Below are 26,338 nucleotides of genomic sequence, written 5' to 3'. Positions count from 1 at the left end.
GAGATGTGGAGAGGATATGTTCTTGTCATAAGTGGACATCCTCTAGATAAGAGATTTCATATAGAAAGACATATAGAAGATGTAATTCAGGATTTGGATCTTGAGCATGGACCCCTGGAATACCCTGCAACTAAACTTATCTAGCTATAGCTTCCATACCAGTCATTAGTAGTGAAATCCTTCTTAAAGAAAGTGCACAGCTCTAGAACATACACTAGTGCTCCCACTAGCAGAGAAGGTAGTAAGCTAGATAAGTTTAGTTGCAGGGTATGGGAGCACTAGTGTATGTTCTAGAGCTGTGCACTTTCTTTAAGAAGGATTTCACTACTAATGACTGATATGGAAGCTATAGTTTGTCAAACTCAGGGGCAGACTGAAGTTTGTACAGTAGGAGAGTGTGATGTAGTGGTTAGAACTAAAGCCTCAGCACCCTGAGGTTGTGGGTTCAAACCCTTGCACTGACCCTGGGCAAGTCACTTAATCCTCCACTGCCCCCCAGGTACATTAGATAAGACTGTGAGCCCACTGGGACAAATAGGGAAAATTTTTGAGTACCTGATTTGTAATCCATTCTGAACCCCTTTGGGAGGTTGGACAAAAAAATCAAATAAATAAATTCAACCTCTTCAGAGCTACTGTTTTATGAAGGGGGATTCCCAGTTTTTAAGCAAAACCTCTTTCATAAGGTTGTGTAGAGGAACCTTCAGGCAATGTTTGGGGAAACTCCTTGTAGTTGAGTGCCTCTCTGAATTCTGTAGTGAATTCTGTTTCAGACTCCATCCTAACTGGAAGATCCTGCCCTATTTGCCTAATAAACTTGATAAAGGACAGGTTGGCAGGTGGTATAGTCTGGTCAGGCAGTGAAGCTGAATCTGAAACACTGCCATCAGAGAATTCATCATTGTAGTCAGACCTGCAAGAAACAGGAAGAGACAAGTCAGAATCATAGTCCTCATAATGTCCCATAGACCTAGAAAAGTGGTGGGAGCGATGAGTAGAGTGTCTGGCATGACGTCTGGTCACGCTATGATGTCTAGGAGTAGAGCTGTGACCTCAGGGAGAGCCTCAACATGGATGCCCTGTAGGCTATCAGGAGGAACATCAAGAATCAGAAGGTACGGTCCGCCACCCCAATGATGATATGGCGCTTGTTATCAATGCCTTCAATAGGCATACATAACGCACATGCAGGAATCTAAGAGCAGCGGTCAGCGGTATCTTGCATAACTTGCTCAGACCCAGTTGAAGCTAGGGGCGTGTTGACAGCATTTAGAACAGCATGTGATTGCAGCAGTCTGGCTAACTCATTCCACAGCAGCATATTCAGACGATCTTGAAGTTTAGTAGTTGGTACATATGTTTAGTAGTTTATGTGTAGTAGTACATATGTTTAGTAGTTGGAACATATGGAGCCTGTTGCTGGAAGTGGAGTGCCTGTGCGGTTGGCGACACAGAATGCACTTGCTGCTGTAGAGATAGCGTTGTGCTGTAGGTGACACAATATGCACCGGCTGCTGTGAAGATAGCACTTGTGTAATAGGCAGCATAAATTACTGGAACTGGTACCTGTGTGGTAGTCGGCACAGAATACTCCTGTGCAGAGGCATCTGGTTATTGCTTCTTCGCTGGAGGAGTTGCTTGTGTTGCAGCAGCATTGGAGGTGGTACAGTGCTTCTGCCTCTTAGCTATGTTACATGGTTCCCCTGATTGTGGCGGCAGTGGCAGCAGTGAAGTAACTGAGGTAAAGCTTGACATTGAAGTTGATGGACCTGGAGTAGGGCTGCACAGAGGAGCCGGAGTTGGCCATCCTTGACACTTCTTCAAAACTGACCTGACAGTCTAAAAATTATTGGGAGGAGAACAACCCCCAAAAGAAAAGCCACTGACACGAGGTTCCTCAGAGAGGAAAATAAGGCTAGTAGGCCAAGGTTTAAAAGTACTCCTTACAGTTATACTGGTAAATGAAACAAATGGAAAGTAAATTTAATATGGAAGACAGAAAACATATGCAGATAATACATATAGAAAATAAATGTGAATAATAGGCATATGTTAAAAACGCATACTATAAACGCCAAAAGGCACGTGAAGAGAAAAACAAAAGATAGTTTCTCTTTTCAGAAAACAAAGAACTGATGGTCCTGCGAGTTGGCAGCAAGCAGGAAGGCACCTGCGCATGCGTGGTATGGAGAGTCTTTTATTTCTTAAAGTGACAGATCACTTAGGACAGACCGTGCTGGATGGGTTCTGTGGATGACATCATGCACGTGAGAATATGCTGCCTGCTTGTCCTGGGATAAACAGCACTTAACCTGCTAGGATAATTGTATAAATAGGACTACAATCAACTCCACTTAAGTGCAAGCCCTCTGGACCAGACCGCGACATGTGCTTAAACAGAGTACCACTTTTTAATCATGAAAAATCACAGTACACTGTAGTCAAAAGAAATAAAACTTTTATTCAGCAAAAAATACACAATTTAACATGGTTCAGTTTTAGAAACAGCACTGTTCCGTCTAATGCAATATATTGTAAACCTTTTTTAAACCAATATTTTACTGAAATAATCAGTCATTTTTTTTTGCACGCAGATTGCATGATTCAGGCAGTGTATCTGACTACTGATGCTGTAAGACTGGCCATAGTCATGACATCCAGTTATCTCCAGATAACAACGCAACGTGTGTAGGGACTTCAGCACGTCCAAGAAAGAAACAATCTCTGCAGGTGGTTCATTAGTCATGATGACTGCAGCAGTATCTCCGTCCTCATCAGACTCTTGGTTGTCTGCAGTGTCCTTTATGACTGTACAGATATCAGAGTTAGTGCTGTCAGATGATGTGGGCACATCATTGTAAACGGTGACATACTGCTCAAACTGTTGTGGCGAGAGTCCAACTGGGGGTTCAATGGACCAAATGTCAGTTTCATTTGTCTCATCAGATGCGTGAACGAAGCTTACCCGTCAATAGCAATTTGAAATCATTGATGATGAGGCTCGACTCCACACATCTGAAGAGAGTTGAGCACTGTCATTTTTCTCACGAGCTCAGCAGTTCGTGGGCTGGATTCCGTGCTTGCATCAATCACTGCCATCACATATCTTAAGACAAGCGACCTGTAATGACGTTTGAAGTTGGCAATTATCCTCTGGTCCATAGGTTGGATCAAAGATGTGTTTGGTGGCAGAAACACGAGTTTGATGTTAGTTAGTCTTACATCATTGCTGTGTGCTACACAGTTATCACACAGCATTACAATGTGCCTCCTATACCTTCTCATCAGATTGTTAAGCTTCTGCAACCATTCAATCCACAGTGTCACCGTCATCCATGCGTTTTTGTTGCTTTCATATTCAACAGGCAGGTGTTTAATGTTTTTGAAGCACTGAGGATTTTGATTCTTCCCAATCACCAGTGGCTTGAACTTTTCACTACTGTCCATATTGCAACTGAGCAACAATGTCAATCGTTCCTTTGGCACCTTGAAACCAACAGTTTCGCTGCGTTTGAAATCCAAATTTCCATCAGGGATGGCACGCCAGTGCAGGCCCGTCTCATCGGTATTGAAAATGTTGCATGGTTCATATCCACCAATGACTGATGGCAACACTTCCATGACCCATCTTTCTGCACCAAATTAATTTGCCTCTTGTTTTTTGCCATGCTGCTTCTTAAATTTTATGCCGTTACGAACTTTCCACCTCTCTAGCCATCCATTTGTTGCTTTGAAGTCTTCTATGCCCAGTTCTTCGGATAGCTGTGCTGCTTTCTCCATCAGCAGAGGCCCACTGATTGGCAGTTGACGACTTCTAGCTTCAGCAAACCATCGCAGCAATGCCTGTTCAACGTCTCCAGCCTTCCCAATTTTTTTCTGTTTCCTGGTAGGAATGCTGTTGTTTTGCCAGTCTTTCAATATGGCTGGGTTTATTTTTGTGAATCCAAGAAATCTGGCTAGGATTAATGCTGTAAAGTTTTGCAATAGAGACCTGACTCTACTGTTGGTCAAGTCTCTTTAAGACATCGACATATTCAGCCAAAGACAATGACTTATGACCAGCGTGTTGGACACATTCAGCCAAAGACAAAGATTTTTCTCCATGTGATGCCATGGTGCAATTCCAAAAGTTTGAACACCTTGGCAGGCCTAAACTGCTGATCCAAAACACGTGGCTCATCCACGTGAGAACGTGATTGTTATTAACCAGAGTGAACATAATGTGAACGAATAGAAGTGGGACCTATAACATCAGTGTGCATAAGTGGATTGCGTGCTTATCAGAATTGCAATTATCTGGCGTTTACATCCATTGACTTTAATGTAAAAAAAAAACGGGACCATTGTGGTAGGCTGCAGATAACCGAAGCATGCACTTAACTGACGTGCACTTAGGTGGAGTCGACTGTACATGCAGTTCATCTTAGCCAGTTAAGTGCTGAATATCACAGTTAACTGACTAGGTTTTACCTGGCTGCGTATGCATTGAATATCTGGGAACAAATCCAGTGGCAGTCAGCAAAATGCTGATTGTCGCTGGCTGAATATCAGGTTCCTCGATATTACTTGCATTATACTTTTCAAAGTACACTTGGTTTGTACTCATATCACACATATTTGAAATCAGTTTATACAAATCAGTTTATTCATTGTTTCTTAACTTGGATATCAATAAACAGCCCTTCATAAATTAAATTCTTAATGTATTAAAGATTAAAACTTTAAGACTTTCAGTCACTTAATACATTAAGAATTTAATTTATGAAGGGCTATTTATTGATATCCAAGTTAAGAAACAATGAATAAATGAATTTATGGCCAATGATGAAGGTCCATATAATTCTTCACGCTATAAATTTATATTAGTGGTGTAGTGGTGGGGCTGAGGCCAAAAGATATAAAAACCAGAATATTGTGAGGAGTTCTGATATATAGACTTGTTTCTAGAACACAATTCTGGTCTAGAACTAGACTTATACTATTTGAGCTGATATTTATTAGTTATACAGTCATACGTAGTATGGGAAGGCATAAAACTTCTCTATTTGTAGATTTCTAAACATTACCTATAAAGGACTAAATTCTATAAATAGCATCAAAATTTGGGTGCTGATAAAAAAATAGCACTAATCACTGTTCTATAAAATGTGCTCCGAGTTGGGCACCATTTAGAAAATAGTGTTTGGGGCCAGGATCTGTGCCCAATTTTAGGCGCAAAGGTATAAACCAACTAAAAGCCAGTGTAAAATATTACTCCTAAATTATGTATGGATCTCCTTTTTTCTGTAACACAACACACAAATTCCAGGAATGCCCCTGATCCGCCCTTATCTCTTCCTTGGCCATGTCCCCTTTTCTGATCTGTACATAAAATTTACACATGGATCACAGTGCCTAAAGAAGTACATGTACATTTAAATTAATGCCAATTAGCACCAATAGTTACACTACTTTCTCAACTTTACAACTTTCTCAACTTTACACAACTTTCTCAACTCAACCAACAAAGTTGGGGCTGTCTCCATCAAGGTTACACATTTAATTCAGTAATTTTCCACTTTTTTCATTCTGTCGGAAAAATATGGAACAAAGAAGCAGCCGCTGATCACATGTCAATCATGCATCAGCATTCTTTAAAGAACTGCGTCTTTTTTTCTAACAGATGACTTAAATGTAGGCCAGCATTTTACAGACTTACATTTATGTTTAAATCTATTTTATTAAGCAACAGTAAGTACAACTACAATAATAACCATGGTATGCATTTTCAGCAAACACCCGCGGAGGACTGGACTCTTATGTCCTCCCCGGACCTACCTGACCCCCACCCCCAACAAAGAAAACCCTACCCCCCACCCACCCCTCCCCATCCCCCCACAGAGACAGAAACACTCGTAAGCAGGGAACAGCAGAGACATCTAGAAGCACAGTTTCAGAGATGGAGTCTATTCAAGACCCGGCTACGACTCTCAGGAGGCAAAATGTTCAAATATGGAGTCCAAGTGTGAACAAAGTCTCTGCTCCGGCGTCGGGAAGAACGTGCCAAACGGGCTTCCCAACCCATAAGTTCATGGAGGCGATTCCTCCAATACCAGAATGAAGGTGGTTCAGAAGACAGCCAACAACACAAGATACATTTCTTCCCCAAAATAAAACATTTACTAAGAAATAATTTGAGCACGGCTGGGACGAGGATGCTGGCACGTAACATCCAGACCTGCATAGACATGACTTTAAACTGACAACAAGGGGAAAGCCGATAGTCGATCTGATCTCGACACACCGGGCCACAGTATCAAGCAAGGATACTGAAACAGGAAATGGCGTTTGCGGACCAGAGATAAAATGGACACTTTTTGGACATAAACCCAAAGATGCAGTACAGGGACCTGAGAGGAAATTAGAGCAAATAAGCACGACAAGGAGGAAACAGACGAAACCAAAGGGCTATCAAAGAACTAAGAAGCGGGCAGAGGACGGGTTAGACACACCACAGGCAGCCCGTGAGGAGACCAGCAGGAGCAACAAATCAAGAGTAGATCCTAAAGAAAAGGTAACTAACTGGGACTTAAATTGCCTATACACAAATGCTAGGAGCCTAAGGACTAAAATGGGGGAGCTAGAAGTTATAGCCAGAAACAAGGACCTAGACATAATAGGAATCACAGAGACATGGTGGTCAGAGGACAACAAATGGGACGTGGCCCTGCAAGGGTACAAACTCTACAGGAGGGACAGGGCACACAAGAAGGGGGGAGGAATAGCCCTGTATATAAAGGACTCCATTCCTTCATCCAGAACAGAAACAACAAGGGCAGACAGTTTGGAGTCACTATGGGTTAAACTGACAGGAGGGGAAGGAGCTGACATCAAATTGGGACTGTACTATCGCCCACCAGGACAGCCAGAAGCTAACAACCTGGACCTGGAGGCCGAACTGAGGCAGGAGTGCAAAAGTGGAAGGGTGGTGGTTATGGGAGAATTCAACTATCCGGGAATAGACTGGGACATTGGACACTCAAATTGCACGAGAGAAACTAAATTCCTAGAGGTGATAAGGGACTGTTTCATGGAGCAGCTAGTCACGGAACCAACGCGAGGGGAGGCCACTCTAGACCTAATCCTCAACGGGCTAGAGGGACCCGCAAAGGAAGTGGTGGTACTAGCACCATTAGGGAACAGCGATCATAACATGATCCAGTACAAATTAAACATGGGAACACCAAAGGTGAAAAGAACCACAACGACAGCACTTAACTTCAGAAAAGGAAACTACAAGGACATGAGGAAAATGGTAGGGAAAAAGCTCAGAAACAGCTCAGGGAAGGTGAAGACCGTAAAGGAAGACTGGACACCGCTTAAAGGCACAGTGCTCGAGGCACAAGACCTGTACGTCCCAAGGTTTAGGAAAGGGTGCAAAAAAATTCGAACTAGAAACCCAGCATGGATAACAACTGCTGTTAAAAAGGCGATAAGCGACAAGAAATCATCCTTCAAGAAATGGAAAAAGGAACCAACAAAGGAAAACCAGGAAGAACACAAAAGACACCAGAAAAAATGCCATCAAGAGGTCAAGAAAGCAAAGAGAGAATATGAGGAAAGACTGGCAGGAGAAGCAAGAAACTTCAAACCCTTCTTCAGGTATGTGAAAGGGAAACAATCAGCCAGAGAGGAAGTGGGACCACTGGATGATGGAGACAGGAAAGGAGCGATAAAGGAAGAAAAAGAGATAGCTGACAGGTTAAACAATTTCTTCTCGTCAGTCTTCACCAGAGAGGACACATCCAATATCCCAGAACCCGAGGTGTTTATAAACGGAGAACACGACGAAAGACTGATTCAACTAGAGGTAAGTAAAGAGGATGTCCTCAGACAAATAGACAGACTAAAGAGCGACAAATCACCAGGCCCGGACGGCATCCACCCAAGGGTACTAAAAGAACTGAGAAACGAAATAGCAGAGACACTTCAACAAATATGTAACCTCTCCCTAAAAACTGGGGAGATCCCAGAAGACTGGAAAATAGCAAATGTCACGCCCATCTTCAAGAAGGGATCAAGGGGTGACCCAGGAAACTACAGGCCTGTGAGCTTGACCTCGGTTCCGGGAAAGATGATGGAAGCAATGGTAAAGGATGCAATCTGCGAACACATAGAAAACAATGGACAACTGAAGGCGAGCCAGCATGGCTTCTGCAAGGGAAGGTCGTGCCTCACGAACTTGCTGCACTTCTTTGAGGGAATAAACAGCCAGATGGATAAGGGGGAATCCATAGACATCATTTACCTTGACTTCCAAAAAGCCTTCGACAAAGTACCTCACGAACGGCTACATAAAAAGCTGTGGAATCACGGGGTGCAAGGGGATATCTACCGATGGATCAAACACTGGTTGGCAGGCAGGAAACAGAGGGTTGGAATAAAAGGCCAATACTCAGACTGGCAATGGGTCACGAGCGGAGTTCCGCAGGGGTCGGTGCTGGGACCTCTACTGTTCAATATATTTATAAACGATCTGGAGACGGGGACAAAATGTGAGGTTATCAAATTTGCTGATGACACCAAACTCTGCAGCAGGGTTAGAAACACGGAAGACTGTGAAGACCTGCAAAAGGACCTAACGAGGCTGGAAGACTGGGCAAACAAGTGGCAAATGAGTTTTAACGTACAGAAATGCAAGGTCATGCATGTAGGGAAAAAGAACCCGATGTTCAGCTACAAAATGGGGGGAACACTACTAGGGGTGAGTAACCTTGAAAGGGACCTGGGGGTGATGGTAGACACATCACTGAAACCATCGGCGCAGTGTGCGACAGCCTCAAAGAAAGCAAACAGAATGCTGGGCATCATCAAAAAGGGTATCACAACCAGGACGAAAGAAGTCATCATGCCGCTATATCGCGCAATGGTGCGCCCGCACCTGGAGTACTGTGTGCAGTACTGGGCGCCGTACCACAAGAAGGACATGGCGGTACTCGAGGGAGTGCAGAGGAGGGCGACTAAACTGATAAAAGGTATGGAAAATTTTTCATACGCTGACAGGTTAAAAATGCTGGGTCTGTTCTCCCTGGAGAAGAGGAGACTTAGAGGGGACATGATAGAAACCTTCAAAATCCTAAAGGGCATAGAGAAAGTAAATAAGGACAGATTCTTCAAACTGTGGGGAGCCACAAACACTAGGGGTCACTCGAAGAAATTGAAAGGGGACAGGTTTAGAACAAATGCTAGGAAGTTCTTTTTTACCCAGAGGGTGGTGGACACATGGAACGCACTTTCAGAGGATGTGATAGGCCAGAACTCTGTACAAGGGTTCAAGGAGGGTTTGGATAGGTTCCTGGAGGATAAGGGGATAGAGGGGTACAGATAGAACTTGAGGTAGGTTGTAGAGGTGTTCAGAAACCACTTCACAGGTCGTGGACCTGATGGGCCGCCGCGGGTGCGGACCGCTGGGCGAGATGGACCTCTGGTCTGACCCAGTGGAGGCAACTTCTTATGTTCTTATGTACATGTACAAGAATGAAAAATGGGCAAACAGCATAGACTGCACGGATACTGGCACAGGGGTCCGCAACAAGCCCTGTAAAAAGGAGTTACAGACTTACATTTAAGGCAGGGGTGTCCAATGTCGGTCCTCGAGGGCCGCAGTCCAGTCGGGTTTTCAGGATTTCCCCAATGAATATACATGAGGTCTATTTGCATGCACTGCTTTCATTGTATGCTAATAGATCTCATGCATATTCACTGGGGAAATCCTGAAAACCCGACTGGAATGCGGCCCTCGAGGACAGACATTGGACACCCCTGATTTAAGGTGTCTGTCCCACACCTACGGAAATGCATAGGGACACTTATAGTTGCTCAAGGCCACTTCCGGTGGAAACCATGCCCATGCAGTCCTTGAGCTTTTGGGTGTTGGTAGGCATGCCTAGATACATCCTATGCCAAATTAATTAAGAAACGTGTGACCTGATTGGCTGGTGAGACGGTGGTAGGATGTCTACTGCCATCTACAATCGGGATGTTGTTTGTAGAATCAGTCCCTCATTGCTCAGAACAAAACATAGTAACATAGTAGATGATGGCAGATAAAGACCCGAATGGTCTATTCAGTCTGCCCAACCCTACCCACTCTTTAAATTACTGACTTAATTTAAATCTTACTTCTTCTTAGCTATTGCTGAGCCAGAACCTATAGCTCTGCCCAGTACTATTCTTAGGTTCCATCTACTGAAGTCTCCATCAAAGTTCACTCCAGCCAGAGATATCCCAGCCATCAAAGCCCTCCCCAGCCCATCCTCAACCAAACAGCCATATACGGACATAGACTGTGCAAGTCTGCCCAGAACTGGCCTTCATTTTTTCTGATTCGAGATCCTCTGTGTTCATCCCATGCTTTTTTGAACTCTGTCATTTTCCTCCCCACCACCTCCCTCGGGAGCATATTCCAGACATCCACCACCCTCTCGGTAAAAAATAATTTCCTTACATTGCTCTTGAGTCTACCACCCCTCAACCTCAAATTATGTCCTCTGGTTTTACCATTTTTTTTTCTCTGGAAAAGATTTTGTTTTATGTTAATACCTTTTAACTATTTGAACGTCTGAATCATATCTCTCCTGTCCCTCCTTTCCTCTAGGGTGTACATATTCAGTGCTTCCAGTCTCTCCTCATACGTCTTTTGGCACAAACCTTCTACAATTTTTGTTGCCCTCCTCTGGACCGTTTCAAGTCTTCTTATGTCCTTTGCCAGATACAGTCTCCAAAACTAAACACAATATTCCAAGTGGGGCCTCACCAATGACCTGCAGAGGGGCATCAATACCTTCTTTCTTCTACTGGTTACGCCTCTTTATAAAGCCCAGCATCCTTCTGTCAACAGCCATTGCCTTGTCACACTGTTTCTTTGCCTTAAGATCTTTGGACACAATCACCCTTAGGTCCCTCTCCCCATCCTTGCATATCAGCCTCTCACTTCCCAGCACATATGACTCCTTTTGATTACTAATCCCTAAATGCATTACTCTGCATTTCTTTGCATTGAATTAGTTGCCAGATATTAGACAATTTCTCTAACTTTTGCAAACCCTTTTTCATGTTTTCCACTCCCTCCTCGGTGTCTACTCTCAGATTTTGGTACCACCCGCAAAAAGGCAAATCTTTCCTTCTAACCCTTCAGCAATGTCACTCACAAACATGTTGAACAGGATTGGCCCAAGCACCGAACCCCAAGGGACTCCACTACTCACCTTTCTTCCACCGAGTGACTTCCATTAACCACCACCCTCTGGCGTCTGACAACTAATTTCTAATCCAGTTCACCACTTTGGATCCTAACTTCAGGCCATCAAGTTTGTTCATGAGCCTCCTATGAGGAACCGTGTCAAAGGCTTTACTGAATTCTAAGTAAATTACATCTAGTATATGTCCGTGATCCAGTTCTCTGGTCATCCAATCAAAAAATTCAATCAGGTTCATTTGGCACGATTTACCTTTAGTAAAGCCATGTTGCCTTGGAACCTATATCCCATTAGATTATAGGAAGTTTACTATACTTTCTTTCAGCAACACTTCCATTATTTTTCCAACAACTGAAGTGAGGCTTACCGGCCTGTAGTTTCCCGCTTCATCTTTGTGACCACTTTTGTGTAAAGGGACCATATTTTCTCTTGTGTATAGGGACCACTTCTGCTCTTCTCTAATCTTCTCGTTTCCAGAGGTTTGTTGAACAAGTCTTTAATAGGACCCACCAGAACCTCTGTGAGCTTTTTCAGTATCTTGGGATGGATCCCGTCCGGTCCCATCACTTTGTCCACCTTCAGTTTTTCAAGTTGTTCATAAACACTTTCCTCCATGAATGGCACAGAATCTACTCCATTTTCTTGTGTTACTTTGCCAGACAATCTCAGTCCTTCTCCAGGAATTTCTTCCTTGAACACAGAACAGAAGTATTTGTTTAGCACGTTTGCTTTTTCCTAATCACTCTCCACATATTGGTTTAGTTTCGCAATTCCCTTTTTCATCCTCCTCCTTTCACTAATATATCTGAAAAAAATGTCTCCCTTTTTTTTTTACATTTGTAGCCATTTGCTCTTCTGCCTGCACTTTCTCCAGACGTATCTCTCTGTTGGCTTCTTTCAACTTCACTCAGTAGTCCTCTTCTTGTGGGTTTTTATATTTTAGGAATGTCAACTCTTTTGCCATTATTTTCTCCGCCACTAGTTTGAAGAACCATATTGGTTTCCTTTTTCTCTTGTTTTTATTTATTTTCTTCATGTAAAGGTCCATAGCCATTTTTATTGCTCCTTTCAGCTTAGACTACTGTTTCCACTTCTCTTATGTCCTCCCATCCTAACAGTTCTTTCTTCAGGTACTCTCCCATTTTATTAAAGTCTGTATGTTTGAAATCTAGAACTTTAAGTTTTGTGCGTCCGCTCTTCACTTTAGCTGTTATATCAAACCAAACCATTTAATGATCGCTACTTCCCACTCGAACATTAGAGACACTCTCCTCATTTGTGAGGACTTGATCCAATATCGCTTTTTCCCTTGTGGGTTCTGTCAACTTTTGTCTGAGCAGAGCCTCTTGAAAGGCATCCACAATCTCCCTACTTCTTTCTGATACCGCAGATGGAACTTTCCAGTCCATATCCGGCAGATTGAAATTTCCCAACAGTAGCACCTCCTCTTTCTTTCCAAACTTTTGGATATCCACAATCAGATCTTTATCAATTTGCTATGATTGAGTTGGAGGTCTGTAGACTACACCCACATAGATAGAAGTTCCATCTTCTCTTTTCAGAGCGATCCACATCGCTTCTTCCTCTCCCCAGGTCCCTTGCATTTCAGTCGCTTGGATATTGATCTTCACATAGAGAGCTACCCCTCCACCTTTTTGACCATCTTTGCCCTTCCTAAAAGGTATTCCGATATGTTTGCATCCCATCCATGGGATTCATTGAACCATATCTTTGTGATAGCAACAATATCCAGGTCTGCCTCTAACATCAGGGCTTGCAGATCATGAACTTTGTTGCTTAGACTGCGAGCGTTTATGATCATTGCTTTCCAGCTATTTTTCAGCAGTAATCTTTTTCTTATAGTTTTCTGTTTTGCTTCCCATTACAATGCTAAGAAGTGAACTGCTAATATTGTTTATGTTACAGTCTGTATTACCATCACATCATGTTACATAGTGCTATTAGTGCTCAATTATCAGTGTTAATTGGCTCATTTGTCAAATTGCATGTGCAATTGGATGCACACCCAAATTTGCACCCAATTTTAAATGTCATATATAGAATTAGGGTGATAGAATCAAACTTACATCCTAATAATATCCATATAAAAAAGGGGTGGTGGTGTAGGGTCATGAAATAGTTAACTGTTGTTTAAAATATTGCTCTGGCCTACATAGCTGAAAACAGTGTATAATCTATTGACTGCATCTGCCTAAAATGTATGTCCCTACCTTACCACATTGTAAGCTGAATAGATAAGAGTTTGAGCCATGATGTACCCTGCCCTTCTGTACATTTAACTGTTAGAGTTAGATAGGTGTCCTGCTAGTGACCTGCTAGTGTGAGCTTAGAACCAATGAGTGTTAAGAAAAGTAACACGTGAAAAGCTTTTTCTAGAATTCAGTTGTATAGCCAGAAAAATGAATAAATATCTCTGTAACTTCCTGGTTTCGGCACTTCTGAGCCAGCTTGGAGCTCAGGGGTCCAGCATGCATGCTGTGAATAAAACTTGTACTTCTTCACGCCTCTGACTTTGTGTGTCCAAGTGACCTTTCATTTGGCGCCCGAACAGGGACTTGAAGGTCTCTTGACCACTGGTTACTCGATTGGTCACTTGTTTCTGGTCCTACGGCTGATATGTCTGCTTAGCCGGCTGCCTTCCTTTGGGGGGGTTGGCAGACCTCAGGACGTTGGACCGCTTCAACTGACTTATCTAGTCTCAGTTTAAAGTACAAGAATCTGTATCTGTATCTGTACCTGGAGTGGCCACTATCTGGTAAGTGGGGATTGATCATCCCTATCCTGTCTCTCGTCTCCTGCCTAGTAAGCCACGTGATCTGTCGCTGAAAAGTTGTGGGAAAGGGATTCTAGGAACTGTTATTTTCTGGTTGAGTAACTGAACTGAAATCTGTTGTGTTTTGTGTGTTTGAGAGTGTCTGAGACGTCCTTGAGGACGAAGCGAGTGTGGACCTGTTAGTACTGCGTTTCCCTAGTCCAGAGATGGGCGGGGCCAGGAATTCAGGGAAGTGTTTTTGTCCTCCATTGCACAATGGGGGGATGTCTGTCTACCTGTGGGGATCCCTTGATATGTTAGCTAATTTTAAAAAAGGAATTTGTCTTTGATTATACTTAACAAATCAACCCTTATTTGTCTGTGCCAGTTAGAATGGCCGATATTTGGTGTGGGCTGGCCCCCTCTGGCTCCCTGGAAGAGGACATAACCCGTTAAGTTTTTATGCATTCGTTTGCTGTCGGTTCCTCTTCCAGTCAGCCTATTTTGCATTCCTATTGGAAAACCCTTCACCGTCCTTGCTTCAGACCTTGCCAAATTCTTCCCTTCATCTGATTCCCAAGTCCTGCAGTATCCCGGGTTTTTTTTATGAGTTCTGTCTGTCCAAATGTATTAGTGAAGTTTAAACTGTCAGTTGTTCACAGCATGAGAGGAGAGTACTTTTCCTTTTGTGCTGATAAGGGCCATGAAGTGTGTAGCACTTCCAATGTGGTTTCTCCTGAAACAGATAAGTGGTTTTGCATTTGAAGTTTTTGGCTATGTTATAAAATGTATATGCATATTCAGAAATGCATATAAACGAAAAATATGATTTCTGGAACTTATATTCCATGCTAAAAAGAAGTTCTTTGTCCAAATTTAGTAGTTATTTGTCTAAATTTAAAAGTTCTGAAAAGGACTACATCTGTAATTTGATCTCTTTGATCTTTAAGCAACTCTCTCTCCTTTGTGAAATTCTGTAGGAAGGGGGAGTAAGTCTCTACTGAGACCCATGTTGATTGTAAAAAAAAAATAAAAATGAACAATGTTTAAACTTGTGAGTACAGTAAAACTTTGGTTTGGGAGCATAATTTGTTCCAGAAGTATGCTTGTATTCCAGGGCACTAGTGTACAAAAATATACATACTTGTATTGTAAGCCCTTGCTCGTTTGGAACAGTCACTGCATTCCTGCAGCGTCATATAGAGAGGAACCATTGGCTCAGTTGTGAAAATGTGATGCTTCTATACTGTATGTACGTGTATTGCAAGACGTTACTGGTATAGCAAGTTAAAATTTAATCATTGCTTGTCTTATAGAACACTTGCAAACCAAGTTATTTGCAATCCAAAGTTTTACTGTATATTCCAATCTTTGTTTTGTATTTCTGTATATAAAAAAAATGTAAGTTTAGGTATAACAATGTAATTTTTAGGAATGCTTTTGTATTGAAGTAAATATTTTTGCCAGTCAGCTGATAGTGAAGGGACTGCTGCTTTAGAGAGCGCTTGTGTCAGACTACCCTGCTTAGTGGGTGGATCCAGAACTGCATTTAGCTTAATTTTATAAGTCAGCTCTTTGGGGTAGGAACCTGATATAGAATAGGGATTGAGAACAATTCTTATGTGTTAGTACACATCTTAAGTTCAATTATTTTGTACCTTCTCTAATCTTTTGTAAACCACATAGCTCTTCATGGTATTGCGGTATATAAACTGTTATTATTATTATTTATCTGAGTCTTTCAGATAGTGGGTCTGCCTTTTAAATTTTCCTGTGGCCATATTTACATTGATTTCAAGTATGCCTTCCTCGTGTCACCTACCTTGGCTTTCAAATCCAGGTCCCTTCCTACACCCGTGTCCAGGCTGTCTGTAGTCTCCCTGTCCCTGATAACTGCAAGGCTCTGAGCACCTTTCTCAGTATTGCAGGATACTGTCCCATCTGGCTCTCTGATTTCTCTACTATTGCTCGTCCTCTGTATGATTCCACCAAAGGCGCTGACTCAGCCCCTTTTGTCTGGACCCAACTTCAGGAGCGGTCTTTTCGCTGCCTCCAAAAACTTCTGACTCAGGCCCCTGCCTTCTGGCCCTTCTGCCCAAGAAGCTGAGCTTTATGCTCTCACTTTTGCCCTGCGCCACTCTGCCTCTCAGTCTTGCAATATATATATACTGACTCCAAATATGCTTTCCTTAACTTGCATTCCCTTAGGGCCATCTGGAAATATCGAGGTTTCATTACAGCCTCCGGCCGCCTGATCCATCATGCTCCCCTCATTCTTGACCTTCTTGAGGCCGTACAACTACCCTCACGTGTTTCTGTTATGCACTGCCATGCTTACAGATGCGTGATGGACCTTGTCTCTCGTGGCAATGCCCTTGCCGACTGCACAGCCCGAGCTGCCAGTCTCTGCCCCCTCTTTCAGCTCCTCTGTATACAATCATTCCTTTTCTGGATTCCCTTACACCCCAGTACGCTTCTCAGGAACAGACTTGGGCATGCATTATTTTGGGCCAGTCTGTCCTGAAAGGGGGGTGGATACAAAATGCGCCAATTCAAGTGCCAATCCAGACCCACACACTGATACTTCAAACGCAAGCACAACACCCTCATAGTTATTCCTCAACACCTGGCCCTCACGATTGTCAAAAGATGCCATGATCTGGCACACTCTGGAGAACCCGCTATGATAATTGACTCTCAAGAGACATTTCTTTATCAATCACCTTGATCAGCTAGTCCGGAATATGGTCCGACAGTGTGTTGTCGGTTCTAGAATAAAATTCCCAATCAGATGACTGCCACCTCTTGGATACCAACCTATTGGAACATATCCGATGCAGGTTCTGTCTGTAGATTTTACCCACATGCCCATTTCCCGTTCCCTCAGTCACTTCCTAGTCTTCACAGACACCCTGACTAGATGGGTCAAAGCCTTCCTTACTTGCACTGAATGCGCCAGAGACGTAACCAAACACCTCCTGAATAATTCCGTGCTTTGGTCTCCCTGTTTTTATAGGCAGTGACAATGGCCCTGCTTTCATTGCCGATGTTGTCCAACAAATTGCTCAGGCCCTCCAAATTGAATAGAAATTATATGCTGCTTACCATCCTGAGAGCTCTGGTCAGGTCGAAAGAATAAACAGAACTCTTAAGACCCTTCTCACAAAATGAATTGAAGAAACTAATCTGTCCTGGCCTGTCCTGCTGCCTTCTGTTCTTTTTCAGATTAGATGCATCCCATCTAAGCCCCATTTGAGCTCATGTCTGGCCGGCCACCACCCATTGTGAACCCAGATCCTGGTTCCTTTGCTACTCTGGGATCAGATATCCTCCAGAGTCAGGTCCAGTCTTTAGCTAAAGCCCTTTAAGAGCTCCACAAATGGGTCCTGGAAAGGGCCCCACTATCGATAGCTACACAAGTCCATGGGTATGTCCCTGTAAATACAGTATGGCTAAAACTTGGAAGTCAGACCCCCTGAAACCTAGGTGGATAGGTCCTTTTACTGTAATAATTTCTTCTCTTACAGTTGTCAAGGTGTCCGGACATGAAACTTTGTTCCACTACAACACGGATCTTCAGCTGAAGCTTTCTAAGACCTCAAAAGTTCTGAATATTTACCACTGTACTTATCAGGTGTTCTGAATATAATTCTTTATAAGTGTTTGAGTTTAATTGACTGCCTGTGGTTCACCACTGCCTTTAGCAAGTGTCTTGAGTATAACTGTTTGAAGTTTTCTAAGTTGTGCCTGAAAGAAAAATGAGTTTCCTATGTTAGTATATATATATCTGATATTTGTGTTGCCCTTACTTATGTTTCTTTCTTCTGTATTTTGTACTTAACAAGTGCAGCCCCTTTTGCCTGATGTTTGTTTGCATGAAGGAGTTAAGTACAGAAAGTGTCAAACATCAGAGAGTATTTTCTGTTTTCAACCTACTGGTGATGAAGTTTAAAAGTGGGCAGAAATCTACATTGATGATGTTGAGGGTCCACTTATCAACTAGACTCTTATTGTAGACCCCACTCGCCCGGTGTCTTTGTATTGTGATACATGTGTGCTATTTGATGTTTCTCAAGGTCATGGTACTACCCCTAATTCAGTTTTGTGTGGCTCCCTAGATTGACAGCGTTATTATACCAAATGTGCTAAGTATATAGGTCTGTATAACCTGATGCCTTTAAGAACTGCCCCTATGAGGAAACCTTCACTAATGGTGGAGCCTGTCCTTTATGAGAAAGAATACCCCGTCTGCCTCCCTTACTATAGGTCCTAGCTCCGGCCCCTTGTGTACTACAGGCTACTGTAATCCCATGGTTTTCACTATCACTGACCCATATAACTGGAATGCCAATGTCCAAGTCCAGAAGGCCAGAGACTGCATGGCATTGTATATTGATGGTAAAAGGTGAGACTCAGGTACTGATGTATATGTCCGAATTGTATCCCACTCATGTGCTCCTGTCTATCACTCTGTGGTGTTTCCCCAGTTTTATGAAAGTAGATACTGATATCCTGTAATCACTAGAAATCTGTTTATATAGTTTGCTGAAACTATAGGTCAGACTCTTAATGTTAGCAATTATTTTGTATGAGGAGGGACTGGTATGGGAGAACAGTGGCTATGGGAGGCAAAGCAGCTGGACATGTTAAACCTGACTTCACAGACCCTCACTTTTACGTTAGGTCCACGACCTTCACGATGGGCCTTGTGAACCACCATTGTTGCTTCCCACTGTCTTCAGCCCTTCAGACACTGCTTAATGGAACTTCCTATGAATGATGGTCAGCTCCTGATAGTTGATACTGGCTCTGTGATCTGTTTGCCTACTCTTGATTGCCTGCTAACTAGACTGGTACATGTGTGCTTTGCATGATCCGTCCCAGCTTCTTCCTGTTACCGCTGGCCGATGGTGAACACCTGGGAGCCCCTGTATTCAACACCAGAGGTCGCCAAAAGCGGTCTACTTCCACCAATTCCCTTAAAATAGGTGAATGGGGTGATGACTGGCCTGCAGAACGGATCATTGCTGCTTATGGACCTGCCAAATGGACCGAGGATGATATCTGGGGCTATCGGACCCCGATCTATATGCTGAACTGCATTATTTGTCTACAAGCTGTACTTGAACTGATAACCAATGAGACCTCCCGAGCTTTGAGTACCATTGGCAGAGCGAATGCTAAAATGCGCACTGCTATTTATCAGAATCGTCTAGCTTTGGACTATTTACTAGCTGCTGTGCCTGTGATAAATTCAACCTCTCCAACTGCTGCCTTGAACTTGAGTAAAGTGATTGAGAACGATGTGGATCGTATCACCAAACTGGCTCATGTTCCTGACCAGACCTAGCGTGACCTTACTGCAGACTGGATCTCTGGTACCTTCAGCTCCTGGTTGCCCTCTGGTTCAGCATTGAAGATCATCTTGCTGGTTGCTGCCCTGTCTTCTCTGCTCCTTTGCTGACTGCCCTGTATGGTCCCCATAGCCATAAAGCTGCTCCACTGAACTATGGACTCTGCTGTCAAACGTTCCACTGCTGCATTGACCCTCTCCCAGTATCGTCCCTTACCCACTGGGGACCCCGACTTTCCTGACCCCTAACTTTATTTTGTCAGGCTTGGCTCCTTAGGTACGCCAGCCTGAAAGGGGGGAATGTAGGGTCATGAAATAGTTAACTGTTGTTTAAAATATTGCTCTGGCCTACATAGCTGAAAACAGTGTATAATCTATTGACTGCATCTGCCTAAAATGTATGTCCCTACCTTACCACATTGTAAGCTGAATAGATAAGAGTTTGAGCCATGATGTACCCTGCCCTTCTGTACATTTAACTGTTAGAGTTAGATAGGTGTCCTGCTAGTGACCTGCTAGTGTGAGCTTAGAACCAATGAGTGTTAAGAAAAGTAACACGTGAAAAGCTTTTTCTAGAATTCAGTTGTATAGCCAGAAAAATGAATAAATATCTCTGTAACTTCCTGGTTTCGGCACTTCTGAGCCAGCTTGGAGCTCAGGGGTCCAGCATGCATGCTGTGAATAAAACTTGTACTTCTTCACGCCTCTGACTTTGTGTGTCCAAGTGACCTTTCAGTGGGAGAGTGAAGCAAGGAAGGGCTGAAAAGCTAATTGAATAGTGGCGACATTCGATCACTGTCTGGATAACTTATATTTAATTTAGGCACAGTGATTCCATTATCCATATATTTAGTGCCACTGTTTCTACAGATATACTTATTCATTTATGAATCAGAACTTACATTAATTCGATCACTGTCAGCTAAAAATCCAGCCCTTTATGTAAGTGATTATTGCTTTTGTCTCAATTTTTAGGAATTCAGTTTTAGAAACTAAGCAGGAAGTCCACTGATGTTAGTTGAGCTGAAATTCCACATTTTACTTTTTAATTTTATGTTACATTGATTTATTTTCTTCAATTTTGAACTAGATTCATAAATTGAATTGAGGGGAAGTCATTTTTTTAAAATTGTGTTGAAGACAGTGGCATAGCCCGGGTGGTGGCACCCCTCCCCCCACAGCTCTGCTCCCCCCTCCACTCCTACCTCGATCCCAACCGCCACGCACACATCCCTTCCCTTCACCCGTACCTGTAGTTGAAATTGTTGCTCATGGAAGTCAACAATGTGCTCATGATCCCTTCGGCTCTCTCTCTGATGTCACTTCCTATGCATGGCACCCAGAAGTGACAGCGGGAGAGCCAATGGAGTCACGAAGAGCAAGTTGTTGACTGCCCATGAACAACTTCAACTAGATATATGGGGAAAGGGGGGGTGCATGCATGGAGGGGAGGAATGGTAGAGGTGGGGGGGGCAGAGAGGAGGAGTGTCAGCGCCCCTACCAACATGGAACCCCCCCTTACTACGCCACTAGGTGAAGATCCAACTGGGCAACAGCACATAAAGAACTGTTGCACCTTGTCCAGGGTACCTCGTATGGCTCCATGATGCATTGCAACATATATTATGCTCAAGAAAGTACTTGCATTGTACTTCCTAGCGTATTTTGTGAGAAACAAAATAATTAACTGGTTGTGCTCACTTTGCAATCTCTTTGCTAATGGCATCTCCTATGCTCCATTTGAAAACAGATTCCACTTCTAGGTCATTCAGACCAGTCCAGTACAAACCTTTAAAGGAAGAACATATCCAGTTCTGTAAAGAAGCAGAATAGTGAGAGCTCAGAAAAAGCTGCATATTTCTATCAGGAACATCTTTTTATAACACTCTTTATCTAAAAAAAAACATCAACAGGAGAACATTGACATCGCATTCAGTGAGTGTTAGTCACAAGAGTAGGTTCTGCTGGTACTTACCATAGTAGTTACATAGCAAAGTACATTCCATATTGTAGCCCACTGTAGCTGAGACCAGGGCTCTATAGCACTCCCAGTGGTTACACCAGAATAGCACACCAGCATGTGACCCGAAATGGAGTCACCCTGCAGGACTAAACTGTTCTTAGGCAGGAATCAAAAATCAAAGATCCCACAATCAAAGTTCATTGGTAAATGATTCAACTTTACTCATTCCTTCATGAGGGAAGTAGTTCATTATTACAGCTTGTAAACTGGTCAGAATTCCCAAACAGAAGTAAAGCAAAAGGAATAAGGAAAATAAACAGCACCAAAAATAAAGTCTAAAACTTTGTCAGGATTAATTTTAGTCCCAGCTACACCTGAGGTCCAGCTCTCCTCAGAGCTAGCACTGCCTGCTCTCAAGCAAGCCGTTTCACAAAAATTATGTACAGTTCAGGGCACTTGTGCTCCAACTATAGTGCTCAAAGTGAAAGCCTCTGGCAGCCTAAAATATCCCTGCCAGGTACAGGAGAGTGTCACAGGTTTTGCAAGGCAAAAAGCACAACAAATTGCTGCCAAAATTCCCTCCCTGGGTGTTAGCAAAACCTCTCCCCAAAATGACACTCTTAGCTTTGTCAAAATATCAACAAAAAAAAAAATAAGCAAGCAAACAGTTACTTTAAGAAAACAAAACCAACAACTCACTGCTTGCAGCTTGAGGCCCAGTCAACCTGTATGGCCTCAGGAAAATTGGTATCCCCTTCAGGAAAACTCTCTTGGCATTCCATGGGCAGTTCAGCCTCCAACAAAGACAGCTCCTCAGCTGGTCCCGACTCCTCCACTTCCATCGGTGTAGGGTTAGTGCATCTGCTTGGCCAAGGGAGTACCTCAGGGAGACAAGGCCTAAACCTTCTCCCTAACCGGCCTGCCTGTCTGCTCTCCACTGCTGGTTTAAATACCTTAGGTGCACGCCCTACTCTGTCTGAGTCAGCAGTGTTCCAGGGGCCTCTTGGGCTCCCCCGGTGGCTGGTTGGGTCAATATCACCTAACTCTTCTTCAGTTAATTCGGGCTCCCTCTGGTGGTCAAAGGAGATATGCTCAGGCTCAGGAACCGGAGGGACCTTGGAATTTCCCTTCCTGGTTTTCCTTTTCACTTTTTCCCCTGCCTTAACTGGGACCTTGGCAGGGAGAATACCTGGCTGGTCACAATATATACTACCCCTCTAATAACCCTCCCAACTGTGAATCATAGAACAAGCTAGTATGGTATGTAAAACCTCTTAAAAAGATCCAAATTTCATTCCTATTGATCAACCTAGCCCTTGACTTTTGTGAGCAAACAGCTAAAGTGGTCCAAGGGAGGAACAACCGAAGATGCACAAATAACTTTATTGAAGAAGGATCTCACTTGACCAAGTTTCGGCAACTGTCTGCATCATTTGCCTGCTGTGCAAGAAATTATGTACAAGGGTGAATCTCCTGGAAGAAACCAAACATGAGCAGGCAGGAGGAGTCAGGACATGAGAGGTTGTGCATAATTTTGTGCACAATTCAAATCACCACAAGGGGAACAACTGTGGAACTGTTATGATCTTGATATAAATTTTATTCAGAAAATCTTCATGTATAAGGTGCAGTTCAATAATCCAAAATAATGATACATAGTAGATATATTGTGGTGCGGACCCGCTGCTGGAGGGAAGTTTGTCGGTCGGTCGGTCATCTCGTGGTGGGAGGGTCAGCAGGGTTCGCATGGGAGAGAGGGAGAGATAGTAGGGTCAGGGGTTGGGGGAGGCCTGGGATAATGACAACACTGCTGCTGCTACCGGCAAATTCAGCAAGGGTATAGTCCTACAGCACTGCACCGGCAGGCCCCCCCTGACCATTTTGGGCCCTAGGCCCGTGCCTACTGGGCCTATCCTTTAATCTGGCCCTGGCCCCTCATATCACCCATATGTGCTCCTTACTCTCACAAAGAACCAATCTCAGTAAAAGGCTATATTGCCAACATACCCTGTATGCAGCTGCGTAATATTTAGCATGACTCCCACACACAGACATGTCCCCAAAGGTCATATCCCTGACCCTCAAGCCACAAGCATGCCATATTAGGTGTGTGTGAGGGGGGGGCTGCATAGTTGGTACAATGGCTAGGCAATAGCACAAGCTTCTCAGGTGGATCTCAGCCAGGAATCAGAATATCAAACATAAGGGTCCCATCCATGCATCATTGCTGGGCCACCCTACCCTCTGTTAGAGACTGCCAGGCCACCCCTCAAGGTTCTGTGCTTATGTCATCTCATTGATTCCACCCCTCATACCTGAATCCTTTCCCTGCCAGCAGCTCTATTATGCAACCCATTGTCGCAACCACGGTCCCTGATAAGTGCAGCAGACCAAGCTACATGCGACCAAACATAGAACTGGCGTGATTTCTGCTACCAGTGAATCCTTCAGGACTCACTCCTAGGCATATGCCTAAGGAGAACTGCACCAAGTGAAAGTTACCCCAAAAGGCAAACACACAACCGTGATGATTCAAAAACAAGATTTCAAGTTTTATTTCTGACCAACGGTCAAACACTGCTGGAAAATCTTGCTTTACCTTGGTCTGAGCAGTCCTGAGCTCCTAAGAGCATCTGTTGGGGAAACTTCAGCAAGACAGAGTCAAAAGGGAAAAACAGAAATTAAAGTTTTCCAAGAATGGTTTTAAATCAGGAAGTTTCCCAGCAAGGCTCTTGAGCAAAACTAGCCCATCAACATCAGCCTTGTAATGCAGGGATTAACAAAACAAAGGGTAACACTCCAAACGGTAAACAAACTTTAGCTAGTCTACAGTAGGTTGGTAGCTCAGCCTGCAGGGCTCCCTTTCACATGGCTAATTAACTTCCAGCTGTGACAGCAACCACTGGTTTACTAATGAAAACGCACTTCAAATGCAAATACAGGGAAGACAAAATAAATAGTTTCCAAACACACAGATTAACTCTGTAGAGTTCTGATTACTGCATTTAGTGGGTCTGCTTAACCCAGAGAGCCAAAATATAACACAGCAGAAATTCACCAGCAACATGAATAAAGTTCATTCCAAACTCACAGCTTACTGACTTATGTCCATAGCTTCTGTAGCAAACTCTTTTCCCAGCACTTCACAAGTTTCCATAGGCTCTATCTCTTCCTGCTGTGCCTCAGCTATGGTGAGAGGCACTTCAAATTCCTCCTTCATTTCCCAATCTCTCTCAAACTCTGCTCCCTCTCAAGCTTTTCCTCCATCTCTTTCCGTGGCTCTTCTTTCTCCTTGGCCTTCCTTTAACCTGCTCCAGGCCACACCTCCTCAGCTTAGAGAGGGGTAGGGATCAAACTCTCTCTGTACCTGTGTGTACTCGTGCTGTCTTCTCTGCAGTGCCTCTGCCTTAAAGGGCCATACTGTGTTTTAGCTTTAACTGCATTAACAGGATTTAAGATGATGAGCTAAAGTCTGTCTGTGAAGTCTGCCTGTGCGCAACCTATCTAATTCATTTCCACTGGTGCAAGGGAAGTCAGCACTCTCATAATCTGAAGAGCTAACCTGGTCAGCTTCCTGCACAGGGGTTTAGTATTCTTCCTACCAACTTTTGGGACAAAGCCTGTGCAGGTGCTGGGTTTGTCACATTCCCCCACCCTTAAGAGCTGACTTTCTCTTGTACCCTGGGGACTCCATGTGTTTTCTGGGATTAGAGACAAAATGTCCACATTGGTATTAAGCTTTCCCAGACGGTGGACTACTTTGAATCGAAACGTTTAAAGGGCTAAGTACCAGCGAGTAAGCCTTGCGTTGTCATTCTGCATGGTATTTAGCCTAGTCTTACTGAGCCCCAAATTGGCACAACTTGACTCCATTAGCTCCTTTCCATTGGACTTCTCTTCCTTTTTATATTCAAGATGAATTATCTTATGACACTTTCAAAGTTGCTCTAAAAACTTGGCTTTTCAACTCTGCATATAAAATTAATCTAGACTAGACAGCTACAGTTTCTCCTATCCTCTTCTTTTAACTCCCACCCCACTCTCTGTGACGGTCTCTTATCCTTTCTGGTTTGCCATGAATGAGTGTGCTCTGTTCTATTATTATAGATCCTTTCAATTCCAGTTTTGTTTTTATTCTGTATACCGCTGAGATTTATAACTATAACTATACTGTAAACTATTTGATCTAGATGTAAAAATTACATCAAATCTCCTTTGCAAAACCTTAGTTCAAATCTTTTTGTCAGTGTTCAGTAATGAGATGACAATACATATTGCAGTTCTATTAGTCCTTTCCTTTTTTTGTGGATTAATACCATCATGGCACCTCAAAGATCCCAGATAGTTAAACATAATTTAGAAGAAGAGCTCTAGAACACTGTTCTTTAACTGCCGGTCTACAGCAATTTCCTGCCGGTTCACAGGGCCGGCACGTGCATCAGGCCCAAGATAGTGTTCTTCAACTGCCGGTCCGTGGTGCGATCGATGCGCTTTGGGCTGGCTCCCTCTTTCTCACTGCCGCGGTGTACAAAGCCGCGGGCGGCGGCTCCTACGCACGTCCTGCACCTGAACTCTTCTCTCTAACATCACAATGTCAGAGGGAAGGCTTCCAGATGAGGCGCAGAACACGTGAAGAGCCGCTGTCTGCAGCTTTGTGCACTGCGGCAGTGAGGAAGAGGGAGTCAACCCGAAGATAACACAGAGGGCGGCGTAAAACAGCCAGGCAGGAGCAGACCAGAAGGTAAATCACAGCATGGAGAGAGGGAGACAACAAGGTAGGGGGGAAGATTTTATTTTTGAATTTAGTGATTGAATTTTGTCAATTTGAGAATTTATATCTGCTGTCTGTATTTTGCACTGCATCTTAGGGTTTGTTTGTATATATTAGTACTTTTAGTTTTTGGTCCGGTATTTGCATAGGGGTTATCTGTGTTCTGGTAGAAATGAATGTTGAGAAGCATACAATGTGCTTTGTGTAGTTTAATTTTGTGGTTAACCATTATGTGTTGTTA

General features: G+C 43.4%; 1 protein-coding gene across 1 annotated transcript in view; it reads right to left on the bottom strand.

Moving 5' to 3' along the window:
- The window catches only part of LOC117367454, a 232,252-nt gene that overhangs the window by 152,818 nt on the left and 53,096 nt on the right, over positions 1–26,338 (bottom strand). Inside the window, exon 5 of the mRNA XM_033959999.1 lies at positions 21,065–21,177. Coding sequence (XP_033815890.1) covers positions 21,065–21,177 — 113 coding nt within the window. The remainder of the gene's footprint in view (positions 1–21,064; positions 21,178–26,338) is intronic.

Source organism: Geotrypetes seraphini, chromosome 10, assembly GCF_902459505.1.
Source record: "Geotrypetes seraphini chromosome 10, aGeoSer1.1, whole genome shotgun sequence".
Classification (NCBI taxonomy): domain Eukaryota; kingdom Metazoa; phylum Chordata; class Amphibia; order Gymnophiona; family Dermophiidae; genus Geotrypetes; species Geotrypetes seraphini.
This window is presented reverse-complemented; position numbering and strand designations above follow the sequence as displayed.